Here is a 23,138-nt window from a genome sequence, read left to right as displayed (position 1 = left end):
TGGTGCTGCACTTTTGCAAGTGCATGGCTGAATGCAATTGCAGCAAGTGCAGAGCAGCCAATAGCAATGGCTGTCTAAAGTGATGTTAGCAGTTTGTAATGATTTATAGTTGTGCAATTATGGCAGCATTTGTTGTTACTTGTTTTGTATGAGCCACCTGCTTCAAGATTGTAACAGAGCTTCATTTTCTGCACAAGGATTTGAAGTAAAAAAGTGAACTTTACTCCAGCTTCCTGCCTCATTTCAGGAGGGTTACTCTGTCTAATGATAGGAATCTGCATAAGTTGTGTCGGCGAAACACACACCAAGGACACAAGAACTATTCTGTTTCATAATTAACAAGAAACTATTGGCATTACGATTACTAGGCCAAAAATGTTCCCCGACACATACTTTTGTAAACTGTCCTGTCTTGTTCCCCAACAGGAGATCCAGTATTGCACTCTCTCCTGTTGTTACCTCAATATACTCATCTGACAGACTCCAAGTCATCGAAACCTTTTAAAGTATGGTATTCCCAGTCAAAATGTGGAAAATTAAAATCTGCTGTCACAACTTTGTTTCCTGCAGCTATCTGTAATCTCTCCACAGATTTGCTCCTCCAATTCTCGCTGACTATTGGGCGGTTGAAATACCACCTGTTGATGTGATCATACCATTCCTGTTCATCAGCTCCACCCATATAGCCTCAGTAGATGAGCCCTCTGGTTGTATTGTCTGAGCACAGTTGTGGTATTTTCCCTGGCAAGAAATGCCTCTCCTTCCTCTTTCATTCCTCACTGTTGCCTGTTGACCTGTGCTCCTCCTGCCCCATCTTCTCTCCTCAGCCCACATTTTTATTCAAAAAGCCTGTCTGCTTTTTCTCATTCTTTGAAGAAGGGTGACACAGGACACTACCGGATTTGCTGAATTTCTCCAGATTAACTACAATCACAGTGTCTGAGGACTTTCTTGTTTTACTCACTTCAGTCCGGGATACATTTTGTGTGTGGAGTCACAGAGGACTCCGTGCACAGTTGAGGGAGACGGGACACACCAGAACCCAACTGCAGGTAATCCAAAATGTTTCACACACAAACTTTGAGCAGAAAATGTATTTCTCAGTTTAAGTGAAAATGAGGTTTGATTGTCTGCAATAACACAAGGGTTAATAGATCCTCTACGGCCAGGGAAGACTTTTGAGGATATTATTTTAAAAACAAATATGTCCTTAAATCTAACTCTTGGGGAGATCTATGCTTAAAAAGGAAAAACAAATATTTTAATATTTTAGCCAATTTAATTTGACTAGAGGGTGGGAGAGATGGAGCAAAGGGGATAGAGAGAGAGAGGGATAGAGAGAGAGAGAGAGAGAGAGAGAGAGAGAGAGAGAGAGAGAGAGAGAGAGAGAGAGAGAAGTAGAGAGAGTGGGGGGAGAGAAATGGGGAGAGGGGGTTAGAGAAAGAGAGGGATAGAGAGAGAGAGGGGGAGAGGGAGAGGGGGTAGAGAGGGAGGTGAGGGGGAGAGAGAGGAGGGAGGGTGAGTGGAGAGAGGGGGAGGGAGAGAGGGGGAAGGGAGAGTGTGGGGAAATGGAGAAGGGGGAGTGAGATGGGGAGAGGGGTTCTTTTAATTATTTTCATAGTTTGTAAGAGTACTTAACTTTTTGTTTTTTATCCTTTTAAAATATTTTTATTAGTATTTAATATATAAACAATTGAATTAAACAATGTGCAATACATTTAAAGATATAAGAAAAAGATGATCCCATAGGATAATGTCATCCATGTACACATGTACCCCATTTATGCCTTCTATGATGTGCTTCATTGGCCTGTGGAACACTTCCAGAGCTGTGGAAATTCCAGAAGGCATCCTCAGACAGGAGTTTTGGCCAAACAGTGTATTAAAGTACAGTATTTTGTGCTATCTCATGCAGTTTTATTTGCCAGAACCCGTGGGATGCATCCAATTTGGTGAAAAACTTAGCACCAGCCATCTCACTTTAATTTCATCCCTGATTGAAATCTGATAATTTTGTCTCTTTATATTGGCATTCAAGTCTTTTGGGTCCATGCACATGCAGAGGTCACTGTTCTTTTTGACACACACCATTGAATTCACCCATTCAGTGGGCTCCTCCTCTCTCTAGTGATGTCATTTGGTCAAGTTCCTGCTTGAGCTTTGTTTAGTGATGCTGGAACTCACCTCGGGTCATGCACAACTGGCTGTTCATTGTATGTTGGGCTTTCTGCACTAATATGCCCATGAAAAGTGTGGCGCTGAGAGCAGTTTCTTCTATTGTGTGTTCAGTGTGTTCGTGCTTTCACTTCTGTTTTTTCTCCCCCTTTGAAAAACATTGCTTTGCATAGTGATACTGCCTTTTTGCACTTATTACAAACTTTTCATTAGGCTGGGCATTGTTTTGGTGCATGTTGAGTGGCACATCATTTACAATTGAATATCTCTCCACCTTTTTGTTGTTTCCCATGTCTCGTTTTTTTTTTGTTTGTGTGTTAACATACTGTGGCTATGGCTATGCTTTTCTTTTCACTGGCTTTTGCACTCTCACCAAACTTTTTCACATGCTGCAGTGCTAATTCAGTGGCATAGCACATCTTCACAGCTCCAGCCATAGTAAGCTCTGTCAATTGCAGCAATGTCACTCTCAATTTTTTAAATCAATAATCACTTACACAATTTGATCATTGCTCATTGAATATTACAGTGATCCAAAATTACATGTTTTTGCTTTTAATTTCAAGTCTGTTAAAAAAGTATCAAAGCTCTCTTCCTGTAGCTGCATGCACATACCTCTAGAAAGTTTCATTTTGCTTTGGTGAACAGTGTTCATCAAACATCTCAATAACCTTGTTGAACTTGCCCTGGTCTTCTGCCTTGGCAAAAACAAATGTATTGAAAACCTCTAGTCCTTGAGGTCCCACCATGGTAAGTAGCAGTACAGTTTTCCATGAGTCAATTGATTCCAAAGGCTTGCACCTACAGCATGAATCTTTGTTTGAACAGTCTCCACTCGTGCACATCATTTTCAGTCCAACTTACAGCACCAGGAGTCTTTACACTCTCCATATCTCCACTGCTATACTGACTGATTCTCACTCCTGGTACCATGTGATGTTTCTTTTATTGTAGTAAAGAAAGTTGGGTTCATTTAAAACAACTACATTTATTAGCTAGAACACACACACAGACAAGACTTCTTGGAGACATTCATTTTGTATCTACCCTAGATGCAATAGCTCGTCTCCCGACTCCTCCTAATGGTTAGGATTAGCACAAGCACTCATACTACCACTCTATCAGTACATGTTGTTCTTGATTTCTAAAATTCACTGGACTGATTTGGACCCTCAGTTTTTCTCTGTGTGTGTGTGATTTTATTATGCGTTTCTTTCATTATACTGTGCATGTGTTGTACATATGTGTTGGGTTGTAATGTGTATGTTCACTTGTGTGTCTACATGTATAACTAAGTGCAGGAATGGCCCAGGTTGAAAAGATGCATTGCTTCAAAAATATTGACAAACCCATCCTGAAGCCCTCTCCTGGAAAGAGCCCTGGATGTAGGCCTGAGGATGAGGCAGATGGCAAAGTGCAACGGGAGAAGTGGGACAACAAACTCGATTTCATTCTGTCAGTCGCTGGAGGATTCATTGGACTCGGCAACATTTGGAGGTTTCCATTCCTCTGCTACAAGAATGGTGGAGGTGAGCCAAGGCTTCATTCTGAAGGTGATTCTGAAGTGGGAGAGGGGGCAGTGCAGAGATCTTGGTCAAAGAGTTTCTTGTGGCCTTGTTTGGCTGTTCTCTCGATGTCATGTGCAATGTAGATTTCCGTTAATGTTTAATTTGTGCCGTGAGATCTCCTTGGACGTGCATCATGGATTGACGAGACTTCCAACAACAATCTATCTCAATAATCCAGTCCTGGCTACTTTTGATCAGTAATTGACATTAAAAAAAAAAGCATACTTGCTCTCTCGAACCTTCTGTCCCAGCACCTATTTGACATTCTGTGAGTGGTGTCCATAAGACATGGGAATGGAATTCATTCAGCCCATCAAGTCCGCCCCACCATTCCATTCAGGCTGATTTACTATTCTCTTTAACCCCATTCTGCTGCCTTTCCCTGTTGCCCTTGATTCCCTTCTTAATCAAGTATGTATCTATCTCTGCCTTAAATATCCCCAATGACTCGCTTCCACAGCAATAAATTACACAAATTCACCACCTTCTGGGTAAAGAAACTCCTCCTCATCTCAATTCAAAAGGGACATTTTTGTATTCCAAGGCTGTGCCCTCTGGTCCAAGACTCCCCCACCATAGCAAATATCCTCTCCTCATCCTCTCTTACCAGGCCTTTTGGTATTGTTATTCTCCCCGGCAGCAATTAGAGATGCATAAATGAATGGGTTATGTTTAATGCAAAATTTATTAGCCAACTAACAAATAATAAAATTAACACAATGAACTTAACACTGGAACACAAGCCTTAATGGTGACTCTGCATGATCAACAGATTATTATATGGCGTATGTGAAAGAAAAATCCAGATCATTATAGTCCAAGCTCAAATGCCCCCAAGAAAAAAAAATCAATAAAAATTTCCAAAATAAAGCCCCCAAGTCAGTCATGTCAAGACAGTCAGTCAAGAAGGAACAGCTCACAGATCTGGTCTCCAGGCTTAGGATTATTTCTTTCTTTATCCACTGGTCTTTTAGTTTGAGGTAGTATCCAGATGACCGTTGTCCCAATAGGCTTTCAACTCTGTCAAGGGAACATGAGATTTGCTTGAATTTTGAATGTGGTCACAACCACCTTTCCTTCCTTCACCTGGGAATGTTCATAGTGACCTCCTAGTCACCACATGAGGTTCAGTCCACCGAAGCCCTCCTTAGGGTTAACAAATGACCTTCTGTCATGCAAGTCCTCTCCTTTGGACACCCTGGCTTGAGTGGTCCTGTGACTCCTGTCACACAAAATCCTCCTCTTGAAAGGGGTTGGGAAAAGCACTGGTGAGTCCCATACACACACACACTGGGTATCAAAGTTCTCTAATGGCTGTCAGGTCAATAGTGCTGACACCCATGAACAAAGTAGTTCAGTCTTTCTTTTCCCTCTGATACAACTGGGTGAGAAAACTGACATACAGCCCCAGACGGCAGTGCTTGCACCCGTGAACAAAGCAACAAAGCTTGCTGAAGTTGCCCGGTGAACATGCACAGTCAGACCAACTATCTGACTGCCTGCAGTCCAATCCATCGACTATCCTCTCCAAAACAAACATGCTGGGCTTTTTACCTGCTCATGTGTGCCTCCAGCTCTCCCCATTGATGGAAAGAGATTAACAGCTGCAGGCTAACTCTCCTGAGAGCCCACAGACTTCCAGTGCTTGATTCCCATGCTTTGACAGCTGTTTATGTTCTTTAGTGGTAGCCCAGCGCTACTACAGCTCCTAACAGTTCTAAAATCCTCTGCTGTAGGTTCAGTCCTGTCCACAATGTACTCGCTTTTGGTTATCTCATAGTATTAAATAACTGATGGTACCATAACCACCTTCGCAATTCCTAAGGCTGTAGGTTTAAAACATTTGTTGACTTCAAAACCTTTTAACATTTCAAGACTCGCAATCCAATTCATCCAATCTTGTGAGATGGAATCTGATATAGTTTCAACCCATCCAAATTTTCTTCTGCACAATTCTTGCAGAACTTTCTTGGGTATTAATACTACTAGTGCCAATATTCCCAAAGGATCATATATTGAGCTTACAATTGAAAGAATATCTCTTCTTGTCAAAGGTCGTTCTTTCAAAACAATTTTGAATTTGAAAACATCAGATTGAACACACCATTGCAGCCCTAGATCAAGATGTTTTATCTCTTTTGCTCTTTCTGCCTCAGGAATAACAGCCAACTCATCTCGACTGTTGCTAATCCATTTTGTAAGGAAGAAACCTCCTTTACTACAAATCTCTTTTAACTTATGATAAAGATCTATTGCTTCTTTTTTCTGAAACCACTGAAATAAGACAATCATCAATATAGAAATTATTTCTGATGATCCTTATAACTTAAGAACTAAATTGCTCTTCATTATATTCAGTAAATTTTCTGAGAACTTGTTGATGAAGTTGCTCCAAATAAATGAACTGTCATTCTGTTTTCAATCATGTCTTTACTGTAATTGCCATTAGGCCAGCATAACAATCATAGAAAATGATGGCACTTTCACTTGATGAAACATCACTTCAATATCTGGAGCAATTGCAATAGACTCTGTACAAAATCTTATCAAAACACATTGAAGTACTGGTTAAGTCTGGACCTTGTAAAAGTTAAGAATTCAATGAAACTCCTTGAAATGATTATCCACAATCAAATACTAAACATAGTTTCTCCTTTTGTGGATGTATAACCCCATGATGAGGTAAATACTATTTTCTACCATCTTTACGTTCCAAGGTATCTTCTGATACCTTTTCTACATAACTCTTGGTTTTCATATCCAACATGACATTGGTATATTCAAATGAAAGGAAGAATTACTCTTGAATTTTCTCTTCAAATTCAATACTTTATTATCTGGCATAGAAATTTCTCTTTTCTTCAATGATAATGCTCTACAGTAATGAACGTCAACATGTTTGACAGAATTTGAAATTAAATCCAGAAACTGTTTGTCCTCTTTCAAAGGTTCTTGAATATCTTTGAGACATTCAGAGAAATCAATCTTAAACTGTTGTTCCCACAGATCATTAAGTTTCACAACTGAAATTCTGTTGACATTTATAGTTGATGACTCCTGATCCTTATTAATTTTTCCTCCTAATGGTCCATTAATTGTCCATCCAAGCAACATTCTCACAGCATAAGGTCTGTCATTTTGACTCCTTGGTACTTCTTCAGGTTCAAGAGCATTTGTTACATCTAATCCAATTAACATCTCAATTTTAGCATCAAACTTTGGTAAGCAAATGTATTTTAGATGGTTCCACTGTTTGGAATATTCTCCTTATTCACAGGCATTGTCCTCTGAGTATATACACTTGGAAGATCACAAAATTCATTGTTATTCAATCCAGAAATCTGTAAACCTGAAACTATATTAGTTTCAATATTCCTTTCATCATTCATTGTCTTCAGCAAGATCTGTGAAACTATATTAGTTTCAATATTCCTTTCATCGTTCATTGTCTTCAGCAAGATCTGTGAAACTATGTTAGTTTCAATATTCCTTTCATCGTTCATTGTCTTCAGCAAGATCTGTGATCTTTTATCATGAAGATTAAGTTTATTCATTAATTCAACAGTACAAAATAATGCAGTACTTCCTGGATCAAGAAGTGCATAGGTCTTCAAGATGAAGCTCCTTTTTAGCTTTAACCTGCACAGGAACTAATGAGAGTTTTGTCACTAGCCCTAGTAAGACTATTTCTCTGAACCAAAGCTGAATCATCCTCTCTGACTGTGTCTTTAGTCTTGGATTCAGATTGTTTGACTTCCTTCTCAACTTTATTTCATTGAGTATGCAGTAACTTGGGATGCTTTAAACTGCATATATCAAAACGGAGTCACTTATTACATTTTACTGATGTATCCTTTACACAAGCAACTGAAACATATCCCATTCTTCTTTTAAAAAGTTTAACTTCTTGTCATATGACTTTTTCTCCAATCGTGAACATCTTTCTAAAGCATGTTTCTTTGCCATACTAACAGCTTCCCTGAACAGTCTGATTTTCTTTTTTCCATTGATTCCTTGTTCTTTCTGGTGCTAGTATCTGACACAGCAGGAACAAAGGTACTTCCCTTTGCTTTCTGTTGAAATGATGATTTAGACTTCTTTACATCTTTAGGAATTATTGAAGAATCCTGAATATTTCCAAATGCTAGTATGGTGAAAACATTCCAAGAATTGTATAATATCCTCAAAAGTTGTATCCCTTCCGGAAAGCATTTTAAGATCTGCAGCTTTGATTCTCCATAATTCCCTCAGCTTATAAGGTAATTTATTCACAATAGTTAACAAATTAGCAAGCAAATACAGCTGTTGCAAATGTACACTACTTCCTATTGCATTACTAAATCCTCTCAGAAAGAGTGCATATGTGCCCTTTGATTTTATTTCTAACCAAGAAAGAATCTTGTCTATGTGGGACTTGTGATTTTATGTTCATGGCCATAATGATGATGAAATAATTTGTTTGCCATTTTAAAACCTTGTTCTGGATTCGTATATTGGCAACTTTTGACTAACTCCTTCACCTGTCCTCCAGTTTACTCTTCCAGGTAATACAGAAAACCTTTACCGGTTTTAATATTACTTTCAATGTGATGTTCAAAGGATTTCATGAACGTCAGATATTGTAATGGATCCCATTAAAAATTGGAATTTCTTTCTTGGGTAAACCATATGAACCTTGTTGCTGTGCTAACATAGCAGAAATTTCATTTTGTTTTGCCATGAGTGATATTATATTGTCTTGTCCACCATGGCTTGCGACTGGTTGTCTTGTTGTGAATGAAGCATACGGATCTGGTGCCATAGGTGTAGAAGCTTGAGTTGTAAGTGATGGCTTTGATGGGGATCCTTGCTATATAGCTGGTTCTTCAGCAACACAAAGAGACATCAATGGTTGAGTATGATCAACTGGCATGGATGAACCTTTTTGAAATGCTCTCCCTTCAGGAAGATTCATATATTGTGAATGTCGCTAGCACTTTCCACAGGATTGGTCATCGTCATTTGAACACTAGCAGCACCACTACCCGTCGCCCCTTGCTCGAGTATATTCGTTTCTTGTGGCTGCGGTGCCCATTGATCTGCTGGAATGTTAGGTGCTAGCCCTTTGGGTATTTCACTTTGAGTGATAAATCTTGCAGAAGCCTGAGCTAATGCTTTTACTTTGTCCATATTCATAGCACGTTGTTCCTCAAGCTGTAGCCTTTTCTCTATTCAATAATCTATTTTGTTCTTCTTGTTAGAATTGTTGCTTCTTGATTTCAGTTTCCATATCTTCTAGAGCATGTCTTTTCTCAAACCATTCACATTATGCATAGATAGTAGCCAAGATTGCTTGCACCCTAGCATGCATAGCTGATATGCTTGAAGCATGCGAAGCTGTACTTACTCTAGATGCCTTTGAAAACTTGAAAGATCTTCCTATGCTCATAACTGTGGAAATACTATCATCAGGATTCACACCTGAACTTTCAGATAGCGCTGATTGAGTCTCTATCTTCAGTATTTTGCTCAGTACAGCACCAGTTGAGCTTTGCAACATATATTCATCTGTTTCATTTCCACTAACCTTTAAGTCAACTCATGAGGCTTGTAGAGCCTTGATGGTATCCTCTTCTTGCTTGGTTGTTGAAGCCACTTCTTCTGTGGTGGCTGGCTCCAATCTCTTGCCAAATGTTATCTGTCTGCCTTGCTGGCTCAACTTAGCCAGAGGAGCTGTTTTCTCAAGGTCTTTAGCCTGAAGAGACTACTTTTTCTCCATTTTGGGTTCTTCACACTTCAGCCCATCTTCTCCTGAGTTATCCTGGTTCCTGGAAACTGTAAACAAGTTTGTATCTTGCTTGGTCCCTTTAGTAGGATTTCTCTGCTTGTTTTGGATCTGTGAATATACACACAATCTTTCTTATCAGGTGTTTTTTATAACTTTTCAAAATATTCTTCTGGGCTTCCTGCCAGATTCTGCAAACCAGAGCTGTATTTTAACTCTCTAAGATTACAGATGTCTGCAGTCAGACAGATGTGTTCTTATAGAGGCTTCTGGAATATCCTAACAGAAAACTGGATTTCTTGTTAAAGCTTAAATACTTCTTGCTTTTAAATCAAGTTGTAATTCTTTCAGATAAATTTTATGAGCCTTTCTTCCAAAGTTCACAATTATTACTTTACTTTAAATCAAAATAAAGACGACACTTTCCAAGTTCTAGTATTTCCAAATTTCAAAACACGTCATCTTCAAGGAAATGTGAGGACAATATTCTGAATTCTTCTTCTTTGGCTTGGCTTCGCAGACGAAGATTTATGGAGGGGTAAATGTCCACGTCAGCTGCAGGCTCGTTTGCGGCTGACAAGTCCGATGCGGGACAGGCAGACACGGTTGCAGCGGTTGCAGGGGAAAATTGGTGGGTTGGGGTTGGGTGTTGGGTTTTTTCCTCCTTTGTCTTTTGTCAGTGAGGTGGGCTCTGCGGTCTTCTTCAAAGGAGGTTGCTGCCCGCCGAACTGCGAGGCGCCAAGATGCATGGTTTGAGGCGATATCAGCCCACTGGCGGAGGTCAATGTGGCAGGCACCAAGAGATTTCTTTAGGCAGTCCTTGTACCTCTTCTTTGGTGCACATCTGTCACGGTGGCCAGTGGAGAGCTCGCCATATAACACAATCTTGGGAAGGCGATGGTCCTCCATTCTGGAGATGTGACCTACCCAGCGCAGTTGGATCTTCAGCAGCATGGATTCGATGCTGTCGGCCTCTGCCATCTCAAGTACTTCGATGTTATGGATGAAGTCACTCCAATGAATGTTGAGGATGGAGCGGAGACAACGCTGGTGGAAGCGTTCTAGGAGCCGTAGGTGATGCCGGTAGAGGACCCATGATTTGGAGCCGAACAGGAGTGTGGGTATGACAACGGCTCTGTATACGCTAATCTTTGTGAGGTTTTTCAGTTGGTTGTTTTTCCAGACTCTTTTGTGTAGTCTTCCAAAGGCACTATTTGCCTTGGCGAGTGTGTTGTCTATCTCGTTGTCGATCCTTGCATCCGATGAAATGGTGCAGCCGAGATAGGTAAACTGGTTGACCGTTTTGAGTTTTGTGTGCCCGATGGAGAAGTGGGGGGGCTGGTAGTCATGGTGGGGAGCTGGCTGATGGAGGACCTCAGTTTTCTTCAGGCTGACTTCCAGGCCAAACATTTTGGCAGTTTCCGCAAAACAGGATATCAAGCGCTGAAGAGCTGGCACTGAATGGGCAACTAAAGCGGCATCGTCTGCAAAGAGTAGTTCACTATCTTATTAATCCACTAAACCAAACTCTGTAGATGCAGTTTTAAGTAGCTTTAATTAGTTGATGAAACTGATAAACATTTGGCATAACTTCGCATTGAGATTTTCATAACAATGAATAAACAAAGCATTCGGCTATATTTAAAGACATAACGATATTGAACTTTAAAAAGATACAAGAAGAAATAAATGAAATTGGACAAAATAAGATGAATTCAAAAAGTATCTCAAGCTTTCTTCCCCTTCATAATTCTTTGAAGAATGAGAGGCAAGCTCTTAGTCCACTTGGATATTACGTCATAGTCATTATGGTACCACGACAAGCAATACTTGTACTTAAAGGGATAGGAACAAAATTAACTACGAATCAAAAACAAGGTTTTAACCTTTATATTGTGGTCCTGCTGGGGTCATGGGCACAGATAGTCACATTGTACAGATAGAGGAACATGGCCTTTAACCCATGGTCCATTTCCCACTGAGAGATGGAAACCCTGTTGGTGACCCCAAAGGGGACCCAGAGGAAGTGGTAGGGGCAGTCATCTGCCTTGAAAACCATGCACTGGCTGTCCTCCGGGCAGATCGAGAGCTGGTGGCATGCCGACTTAAGGTTAATTGTTGAGAAGACCAGGTACTGTGTAATCTCGTTCATCATGTCAGCTATGTGGGGGAATAGGTGGGAATCCAGTTGGGTGAATTGGTTGATGGTCTGGCTGTAGTCTACGACCATGCAGTGCTTCTCCCTGCTCTTTACCACTATCACTTGTGCTCTCTAGATATGTTTTTGGGAGATAAATTGGGAAATGTTTGTTAGAGTAGGTCACATACAAAACAGATCTAATTTTAAAAAAACTGGAGCTCTGCCAATGCTAGACATAGTGGCTTCTTTCAGCTTTTGTAAGAGCTTTGAAGGGTACTCAAGAGACTTCAATAATGGATTGTTGTTTACCAAAGGCAACAGATGAAAGAGAATGCTGGACCCGCTGCTGTCTGGAAGGAGAGCTTGCTGTTATAAGTGGGTCATGTGGTTTTGCAAGCAGAGAGAGTCAAATAGGCTTTCTCTCAGAGAGAGAGAGACAGAAATCACTTGACAGTGTTACAGCCAGCAGAAGTAGCTGGGATTGGAACAGGACAAGCTGGCAAGCTTGTCCACAGCCCATTTGGATGACAGCCTGGTCAAAGCTCTTGTGGTTCATGCAAGAGGAGAGGACTGGCTGTCTAATGTTTCACTTGGAATAAGTAAAACATAAAGGAACTCTGTGGTGACCTGAAGAAAGAGGTTATCATCTGGAGAACCCTGAAGGGGGCAAGACACTGAAGTGGCTGATGGAAATACATTAGTTGTGGATGTCCCTGAACAACAAATTTCTCTCTGAAAACCGACAAAAATCTTCCTGAGTGGTAACCATTTACCTTTCAAGCACCAAAGCCTAGTGAACTTCATAAATGTTAAATTCTGTGCACAGTATAAGAATTGCCTGATACCAGTGAACTTGGAGGAATGAGAAGTGAGATTGGACTGAACCAAATAACTTCTCTGAACTTAGACACATATGTGCTTAGAATTAGAAAGGAGTTAAGGTAGGTTAAGTAAGTTAGTGATTAGTTAAAGTTTGATTCTATTTTCATGTTTTTGCTGCTGGGTTTTGGGGTCCTCTGTGCTCGTAACACCCAGAAGATACCTGGCATAGTTGCCGTTTGTTGGGGTTTGGTACTGTTTCTGCAGGAGTTCCATAGCAGCCATGTAAGTACTACAGATTCCGATAATTTGAAAAATGCGGTGGCCGACCTGTGTGAAGAGTAGGTCCCCTTTATCTTCTTTGCTCTGCACATTGTCAAATTTTATGGAGGCCTCCAGAGCTTTAGGGTCGGTGTCCAGTTTATCTGCCCGTATTGCTTTGTCCTTGGCATGAAAGTATAGGCTTTAATCATCATAAGCTGCAAACGTGTCTCATATGTTGCTGGCCTGGTTCTAAGGCAGGTACTGAGGAAGGGGTTTGGGCGTAACCACCTTTATGGCAATTCTGAAGGGAGGAGTTACAGGTGCAGGGGCGGGCCAGCCCATACAATACATTCGTATAAGACAGCAATAGCAGTTACACAGTGATTCCACCACAACCTCCCTTACCATATTTGTCTTTTTTTTAAGTGATAAAATCTGCAGAAAAATTCTAACAAATGAAATCAGTGGGAAGTATAAAGTGAAGTTAATTTCTGTGAGCCCACGGTCCCTCCTTGGAGACAATGGCCATGAATTTGTTGCTGTTTAGATTGTAGGCACCATAATGAAAGGAACAAGTTTAATTTACTTAAAAGAATTCCCTTGGTCTCTGCCTTGATTAACTCAAGGTTAAGTTGATGGGAAAACAAATTCCATCTATTTTTTTACACTTCTGGGAAAGATTCTTTTAATGTTTTGTGGAATGATTCCATCCTTTGTCACGTCTCTGCTCTTTAGCATTGCAGTGACAGAAGAGGAAAGGAAATCAAATTTAACCCTGGGGTGCTGAGCGGAAAGGTTGGGAGACCGTTCTGGGCTGAGGGAGATATAATCTGCTGAGTCCAGGCAGCTTGTGTGTGGCCTTTCCTCAGCCATGTGTAATAACAATGATGTGGCTGAGGCACAGGGCCCTGGCGCAATCTGACAGTTTTGACAAATTTGTGCCGTCAGCACCGAACTTTGTTCTCAAAACAATCCAGACAAAAGCTCTGTGTCTCCTGTCTTTATCTGAGGTTGGTGGTGTAGCTGGTGGCCAATCTCTGGAGAGCTCAGTCCTTTACGTGGACTATAGGCTCTGAAAGCCATCACTACCTCCCTGAGACCCTTCTCTCTTCCATCACAACCTCCCCCGAGCCCTTTCTCCTTTCCATCACAACCTCTCCCGAGCCCCTTCTCCTTTCCATCACAACCTCCCCCGAGCCCCTTCTCCCTTCCATCACAATCTCCCCCGAGGCCCTTCTCCCTTCCATCATAACCTCCCCGAGCCCCTTCTCCCTTCCATCACAACCTCCCCCGAGCCCATTCTCTCTTCCATCACAACCAGATTGGGAAATTTTTTAAAACCATCAGGGTAACATTATTAAACCTCACCTCAGCCCTGAAAACTTGAGTGGGAACTCTCCACTCTGTGAACTCAAATTCTTCTAGGAGGGTAATGGGTTCTTGGACCACCATCCTGGTTGCTAGTCCCATGAGGGGCAAGACCACGCCTCTAAAGTCAGAGCGTGCAGTAGTGACCAAATAGTCTAACAAGGCACTAGTCACCTTCATTCTCCCTGGGACGTACATGGGAACCCCTGTAGATACCCCCTATTTTCAGCTACTTCCCCATTTTGGAGGTTCGGTTGGGTGTCCTTGTGGCAGACCTGTGACCTCATGGTCACTGGTCGGGCTGATAAAGTCTCTGGCAGCAGGGAGGAGGAAGTGTGTCATGGGACTCAATTCCCTCAGGGTTATCACCATCCATCCACACATACCCATCCTCCAAACACGTGTCGGTCCCTTCCCCATTAGACAATGGCTTGGACTTTTCCTGAGTTAAGCTGCAAGTCAGACCAGTGAGTTGCTTGCAGCTGCTGTGTTTCAATCAACTTGGAAGCATCCTCCATGATTTTAATTTTTACATTGGTCACCTGTTGTTGGGCAATCTGCACTGCCTCTTGCAGTGCACAAGAGTGCTTATGCAGGGATTTATTAGGTGCCCTGACTAGTCAACTTGGACGTGATACACACTGGTGCCTAAGTAGGCATACAGGTTGAGTCCCCCTTATCCAAAATGCATGGAACCAGAAGTGTGTCAGATTTTGGATTTTTTTTTGATTTTGGAATAATGTGTTTAGGGTAACAAGCAGCACAGTGGCATCAGCAGAAAACCTGTATCAGCTATTATTTTATAAATTTTTATTTTTCACACTTTGAACCATATTAACCAAAATACACACAAACATTTCCCTCTTGAATATACACAGTGTCATTTTCTCCCCTTTTATCCCCCCTACCTTCCCTCCCTCCTTTCCATCCCCTCCCTCCCCACTAAATGTTCAACATATACAATGCAATAAACCCATTAAACAATGTCATCACACAATGAACATAAACAAGAAATTTGTGTCATCTACTTTTACTTTCGACTTCTTCTCCTTCTATCATTTTAGGGGGTGGAGGTCCACGGTAGGCCCTCTCTGTTGAGTTCCATGTACGGTTCCCAAATATGTTCGAATACTGTGATGTTATTTCTTAAATTATATGTTATTTTTTCCAATGGAATATATTTATTCATTTCTATGTACCATTGCTGTATTCTCAGATTCTCTTCTGATTTCCAGGATGACATTATACATGTTTTTGCTACAGCTAAGGCTATCATAATAAATCTTTTTTGTACTTCATCCAGTTTGAAGCCTAATTCTTTACTTCTTATATTACTTAGAAGAAAGATTTCTGGATTTTTTTGGTATGTTACTTTTTGTGATTTTATTTAATACCTGATTTAGGTCTTCCCAAAACTTTTCCACTTTCTCACATGCCCAAATTGCATGTACTTTTGTTCCTGTTTCCTTCTTGCAGCGAAAACATCTATCTGATACTGTTGGGTCCCATTTATTTAACTTTTGGGGCATGGTGTATAGCCTGTGTAACCAATTATATTGTATCATTCGTAACCTCGTGTTTATTGTATTTCTCATAGTTGTGGAGCATAGCTTTTTCCATATTTCATTTTTTATCTTTATGTTTAGATCTAGTTCCTACCTTTGTTTGGGTTTACAGCTTATTTCATCATTCTCTTTCTCTTGCAGCTTGATGAACATGTTTGTTATAAATCTTTTAATTATCATTGTGTCTGTAATCACATATTCAAAGCTGCTTCCTTCTGGTAACCAAGTAAATAATAAGGAAATTCTTATGGAAAGGGGGGAATCCGAAGGTAGCGCTAGATAAATTGAAAGAATGGTACAAACAAGGGGGCTTACAACTACCAAACTTTAAGAATTATTATAGACCAGCACAATTGTTATCTATCAGATTTTTACCAAATAAGAGAAAAACCAGATTGGACCAGGATGGAGCTAGATAAACTAGGGGAGAAGGTACCAGAACATATACTTTATAAGTAGGATGAAAAACTGGTGCAATATAGAAGTTCACCAGTGCTGCACCATCTGCTCAACATTTGGAAGAAGATTCACGTAGAAAGGAAAAAAACAAATTACCAACTTCTAAAATTAACATTGACGCAAAATCAACTAATCCCTTTCACAATAGATAACCTTTCCTTTAGAGAATGGGAGAGAAAAGGGGTTAAAAGAATAGAAAATTGTTTTTTGGGAAATAATTTATTATCATTTGAACAAATGAAGTACAACTATGGAATAACTCATGGTACAATGTTTCCATACCACCAACTGAAAACCTATTTAAAGGACAAACTGTATCAGCTATTAAATAACAACAGGGGGAGGAGTCACATGATGGATCAGTGGCCGGTGGGAGAAAACCAGCCCTCTCCAGAAAAGAAGGAAAAAAGTAAAGAAAAAGCAAAGCCACAGACACAAACCACAACAAATAAAAAATAAAGGTGTGGAGGAAATGGCACCAAAGAAAGAAAAGCCAAAAACAACGGGAAGAAGGAAAGTCGTCGGAAGAGAATGATGAAGGCCTTACCTGTACGAAGAAGCAGGGACCCGCCGTGGAGAGAGGAGCCCACTCCCTGAGATCAGTGGAAACTCCGAAGGGTCACGACCCACCAAGCGCAGGACTACAAAGATGGCTCACGGAGCCAAACAGAGGTACGGAACCGCGCATGACAAAGACAACACTGACGGGAGGGGGGACCAGCTGTGGAGTGGAACTCCACAGCTTGAACAGCTGAGTAAGACCCGACAGCAGGGCTCCCAGTGGGAAGATACAGAAAATAAATGGAACGAGGGGGAGGAGAATGAAAAAAGGAAATCAGTGACATAGCAGATGGCCAGCTCAGAGGAAGAGGACCAATATCAAGACACCATTAAAAAAAAATACCCAGCAAACTGAGATAAACAGCCCAACAAGAAAGTCAGAAGAGATACAGGTACAAGGAAGAGAGGTAGAGGACACAGGTCCTGGAGTGGACTCAGGGTAAGAGGAGGGAGAACATCAAGCTCTGCACAGAGAAATGGAAGATGAAGGGAATGGACAGTACATGGATAAAAAAAATTTTCAAGAATATATGGAAGCATGAAAAGAATGGCTGACATGAGAATTTAGTGAAATAAAAAGAAGAATAAAAGGTACAGAAGAAAAAGTGAGTAGAGTAGAGATGGTCATGACAGAAATAGGGAAAAGTGTAGACAACGTGGAAGAACGAGAAACAGCCGTAAAAATGGAAGTGGACGACTTAAAAAGGAAATTGGAAGAATCTGATAAAACAGTTAAGGAAAGTTAGCTCAGAAGATGGATATAATGGAAAACTATAATAGGAGAACAATATAAAGATAGTGGGCCTTAACGAAGATGAAGAAGGCAAAGATATGAAAGAATTTATAAAAGAATGGATCCCCAGGATCCTAGGAATGCCAGAAACACAGGAAGGAATGGAAATAGAAAGGGCACACAGAACATTAGCCCCAAAACCACAGCCACAACAAAAACCAAGATCCATTCTAATAAAATTCCTGAGATATACGACAAGAGAAAATATGTTGGAGAAGGCAATGAAAAAAATGAGAGAAGACAAAAAGCCACTGGAATACAAAGGTCAAAAAAAAATTTTTTAATCTACCCAGACATAAGTTTTGAGCTCCTGAAGAAGAGGAAGGAGTTTAACGCAGCAAAATCGATCCTATGGAAGAAAGGCTATAAATTTATGTTAAGATATCCAGCGGTACTTAAAATAGTTATCCCGGGGCAGCAAAGCAGACTGTTCTCGGATCCGGAGAAAGCACAAGAATTTGCAGAATGCCTGCAAAACAAGACAGAGAGATGAAGAGATATAACAAGAACAAGAATGATGACAAACTTCATATAAAGAAGAAAAAAATGTATAAGTAAGAACTAAGAGGGGAAGAAAGGGAAGAAAGGAGGTAAGGGGGGAATTAAGAGGGTGAGCTTTGTTATATGTGAAGATAAAAGTCTTTTCTGGAGGGGGCTGGGTGGGAGAGAATAACAGTCACTGCGAAATCAGTTGAAACTTGCAAGCGGGTTCGCAATCCAAATGGAGAGGGGAGATGTGGTTGCCCGGCAAGGAACAAGGGGAAACTCAGAGAGGGGGGGGACATTTGAGGTTAAGGGAATTTTAGATGTGGGAACAGTGGAAATATTTTATGTTTTAGAAGTGTTGTCTTACAGTGTGTTCAAAAAAATAAAACAGAAATGGATAAGGAGGAAAGATGGTGATGAGGAAGCGGAAATGAAAGGTAAACAAAGTATGAAATGGCCATGTTGAACTATATCACTATAAATATTAATGGAATACATAACCAAATCAAAAAGAAGAGGCTGTTAAATTTACTGAAGAAAGAAAAAATTGATATAGCATTCGTGCAAGAAACATATCTAACTGAAGTGGAACACAAGAAATTAAGGAGAGACTGGGTAGGGCATGTAATGGCAGCATCATATAATTCAAAAGCCAGAGGAGTAGCCATATTAATCAATAAAAATGTACCAATCAAAATAGAGGAGGAAATAATAGATCCAGCAGGGAGGTATGTAATGATAAAGTGTCAGATATATTCAGAATTTTGGAATTTGTTCAATGTATATGCACCTAATGAAGAGGATCAAAAATTTATGCAGGATATCGTTTTGAAGATTGCAGATATGGAGGGGAATATACTGATAGGAGGGGACTTTAACCTTAATTTGGACTCAAAGATGGATAAAACTGGAAAAAGACTAGCAGAAAGAACAAAGTAACCAAATTTATGGTTAAATTGATGCAGGAAATGCAATTTTTGGATATATGGAGGAAACAACACCCAAAGGAGAAGGAATACTCATATTATTTGGGTAGACATAAAACATACTCAAGGATAGACCTGTTCCTGTTATCAGCCCATATCCAAGGGAGAGTTAGGAAAATGGATCATTCACCCCTGTTATTAGCAATAGAGCTGGAGGACATCCCACCAAGAATGTATAGATGGAGATTAAACTCCATGCTACTTAAAAGACAGGATTTTAGAGAATTCATTGAGTGACAAATTAAAATGTACTTTGAAATAAATACGGAATCAGTGAAAGATAAGTTTATACTATGGGATGCAATGAAAGCGTTCATCAGAGGGCAGATAATAAGTTATGTAACTAAGATGAAGAAGGACTACAATCGGGAAATAGAACAGCTGGAAAGGGAAATAGCAAGTACAGAAAAAGAATTAACAATAAGGGAAGATACAACAAAAAGAAGAGACTTGGCAGACAAAAAAATAAAATATGAAACACTACAAACATACAAGGTGGAGAAGAACATAATGAAGACAAACAGAAGTATTATGAGCTAGGAGAACAAATGCACAAAATACTAGCTTGGCAGCTTAAGACAGAACAAACTAAAAGAACGGTATTGGCATCAAGGAAAAAGGACAAACAAATTACATATAACCCAACGGAGATCAATGAAAACTTCAAGGAATTCTACGAGCAACTATATCGAACTGAGAATGAAGGGAAAGAAGACAAAATAAATGTTTCTAGCTAAAATTGAACTACCAAAATTGCAAGAAGAGGAGCAAAATAAATTAATAAAACTATTTGAAATAGAGGAAATATAGGATATATTAAAAAAACTAACGAACAATAAAACGCCGGGAGAGGATGGACTCCAAATAGAATTCTATAAAACATTTAAAGACTTATTAATTCCTCCTCTTCTGGAAGTAATGAACCAGATTGAAGAAATACAAAATATGCCAAATTCATGCAAAACAGCAATAATTACAGTAATACCAAACTCGGGAAAAGATCTACTAACACCAGCATCGTATAGACCAATATCTCTACTTAACACAGACTATAAGATAATAGCTAAACTATTAGCAAACAGATTGGTCGACTGTGTACCAAAAATAGTAAAACTAGATTTATTAAGAAAAGATGAACAACGGACAATATCTGTAAGTTCATTAACTTAATCCATGCAGTACAAGGAAACAAGACACCAACAGTGGCGATGGCCTTAAACACAGAGAAAGCCTTTGACAGAGTAGAATGGAATTATTTATTCAAAGTACTACAGAGGTTCAACCTACCAGAGAAATATATTAATTGGATTAAAGCATTATATAAGAGACCATTGGCGAAGGTGACAGTAAATGGATATATATCAAACCAATTTAAATTAAGCAGATCAACTAGACAGGGACGTCCACTATCTGTTTTATAGCTAACACTGTTCGTGTTAGCTATAAAACCACTGGCAGAACTGATAAGAACAGAAAATAAAATAAGAGGGATAAAAATAAAAGAGAAGGAATATAAAATCAGTCTATTTGCAGATGATGTCATAGTATACTTAACAGAACTAGAAATATCAATAAAAGAATTACATAAGAAACTGAAGGAATATGGAGAAGTATCGGGGTACAAGATCAATGCAAATAAAAATGAAGCAATGCCAATGAATAATGCGGATTTCACAGTTTAAGAAAGAATTGCCATTTAGATGGCAAACACAAGCAATTCGATACCTAGGTATACAACTAGATAATAATCTAGGCCATCTATACAAACTAAATTATCAACCGTTAATGAAGAAATTACAAGACGATTTATAACATTGGAAAGACTTATCACTAACACTGACAGGAAGGGTAAATTGTATTAAAATGAATATCTTCCCAAGGATACAATACCTATTTCAATTGTTACCAATTCACCTAACAGAGAAATTCTTCAAGGAGCTAAAGAAAATAATAAGGAAATTCTTATGGAAAGGGGGGAAACCAAGGATAGCGCTAGATAAATTAACAGAATGGTACAAACAAGGGGGCTTACAGCTACCAACCTTTAAGAATTATTATAGAGCAGCACAATTAAGATACCTATCAGATTTTTATCAAACAAGGGAAAAACCAGATTGGACCAGATTAGAGCTAGATAAAATCGGGGAGAAGGTATTGAACATATACTATATAAGTGGGATGAAAAGCTGGTGCAACATAGGAATTCACCAGTACTGCAACATCTGCTCAACATTTGGAAGAAGATTCACGTAGAAAGGAATAAAACAAATTATCAACTACCAAAACTAATATTGATGCAAAATCAACTAATCCCTTTCACAATAGATAACCTTTCCTTTAGAGAACGGGAGAGAAAAGGGATCAAAAGAATTGAAAATTGTTTTTCGGGAAATAAATTATTATCTTTTGAACAAATGAAGGACAAATATGGTATAACTCACGGTACAATGTTTGCATACCACCAACTGAAAATCTACTTGAAGGACAAATTGGGAAGCAGGCTGATGTTACCAGAAGGAAGCAATTTTGAATATGTGATACAGACACAATGATAATTAAAAGATTTATAACAAACATGTCATCAAACTGCAAGAGAAAGAGAACGAGGAAACAAGCTGTAAACCCAAACAAAAATGGGAACAAGACCTAAACTAAAGAATGAAACATGGGAAAAGCTATGCTCCGGAACTATGAGAAATACAATAAACATGAGGTTACGCATGATACAATATAATTGGTTACACAGGCTATACACCACGCCCCAAAAGTTAAATAAATGGGACCCAACAGTATCAGACAGATGTTTTTGCTGTAAGAAGGAAACGGGAACAACAGTACATGCAATTTGGGCATGTGAGAAAGTGGAAAAGTTTTGGGAAGATCTAAACCAGATATTAAATAAAATTACAAAAAGTAACATACCAAAAAATCCAGAGATCTTTCTTCTAAGTAATGGAAGAAGTAAAGAACTTGGCCTCGATTTGGATGGAGCACAAAAAAGATTTATTATGATAGCCTTAGTTGTAGCAAAAAAATGTATTATGTCAACCTGGAAATTAAAGATAGTCTGAGAATACAGCAATGGTACATTAGAAATGAATAAATGTATTCCATTGGAAAAAATAACATATAATTTAAGAAATAACATCACAGTATTCGAACAAATTTGGGAACCGTACATGGAACTCAACAGAGAGGGCCTACCGCGGACCTCCACCCCCTAAAATGATAGAAGGAGAAGAAGACGAAATGACCTGATCCAGTGTGTAAAAGTAGATGACACAAATTTCTTGTTTATGTTCATTGTGTGATGACATTGTTTAATGGGTTTATTGTATTGTATATGTTGAACGTTTAATGGTTTGGAGGGGGTGGGAAGGGGGAGGGAAGGGAGAGGAAAAAAATGGGGAGAAAATGACACTGTGTATATTCAAGAGGGAAATGTTTGTGTGTATTTTGGTCAGTATGGTTCATAGTGTGAAAAATAAATTAAAAAAAGCAACAACAGCAAACAACGGCTTTCAGTCTCCACCGACGATGCTGTGTTTTGATCAAAAGGTTACAATGCAATACCTTAATGTTGCTGGTCACGTTACACTTAAATATGGCATTTTAGATGGAGATGAATTTCGGATTTCATTTGAAAATAATGTTTTGTACTTACCAAAAAAAACCTGCTTCCAAAGAAGATAAATGCAAATAGTAGAAATTCTGCTGGATGGCTTTTTTTAATGTTTCCACAGAGCAGAGAATAAGCGAAAAGCCCAGTGAGTAATGCATGTAGGTCTGATGGTGGGGATGGCTGGTAAAAAACTGGCTCCAACAAAGCGTCAGAGCTCCACATGAGCAAATGAGGTCAGGTGTGGAATTTTCCCACTTGTGGCACTCAAAAAGTTTTGGATTTTTGGATAAGGTGTACTCGACCGGTGTCAATAACTGAAGGGCTCCCCCACAACTACCTACCCCTGGCCTTGGGAAACCTCAGCAATTCCAGGTGGGAAACCACGTGGTGCCCTATCTTCTCTCCTAGGGTTCCAGCCTGTAGACCAAATCGACTGGCATGGTAAGGGTGTGGGGTGTCATTCAAAACACTCATTTAGAATTGAAGGAGGTGTGCCTTGACATCAACATTGTCTCTAGGGCTGGGAAAAGGTGCATTGGACATTCGCACATAGCCACCATCACCACCC

General features: G+C 39.6%; 1 protein-coding gene across 4 annotated transcripts in view; it reads left to right on the top strand.

Moving 5' to 3' along the window:
* The first annotated feature begins 697 nt into the window (after positions 1–697).
* The window catches only part of LOC138763285 (sodium- and chloride-dependent taurine transporter-like), a 65,131-nt gene continuing 42,690 nt past the window's right edge, over positions 698–23,138 (top strand). For 3 of the 4 annotated variants that reach the window (XM_069937166.1, XM_069937167.1, XM_069937164.1), the window contains exons 1-2: positions 698–1,052; positions 3,472–3,704. In XM_069937166.1, coding sequence (XP_069793267.1) covers positions 3,479–3,704 — 226 coding nt within the window. In that variant the 5' untranslated portion in view covers positions 698–1,052; positions 3,472–3,478. The remainder of the gene's footprint in view (positions 1,053–3,471; positions 3,705–23,138) is intronic. The other variant, XM_069937165.1, reaches the window with a different exon arrangement.

The sequence above is a fragment of the Narcine bancroftii genome, chromosome 5, assembly GCF_036971445.1.
Source record: "Narcine bancroftii isolate sNarBan1 chromosome 5, sNarBan1.hap1, whole genome shotgun sequence".
NCBI lineage: Eukaryota > Metazoa > Chordata > Chondrichthyes > Torpediniformes > Narcinidae > Narcine > Narcine bancroftii.
Note: the sequence above shows the minus strand (reverse complement) of the source record. Positions and strands in the feature narration are given on the sequence as shown.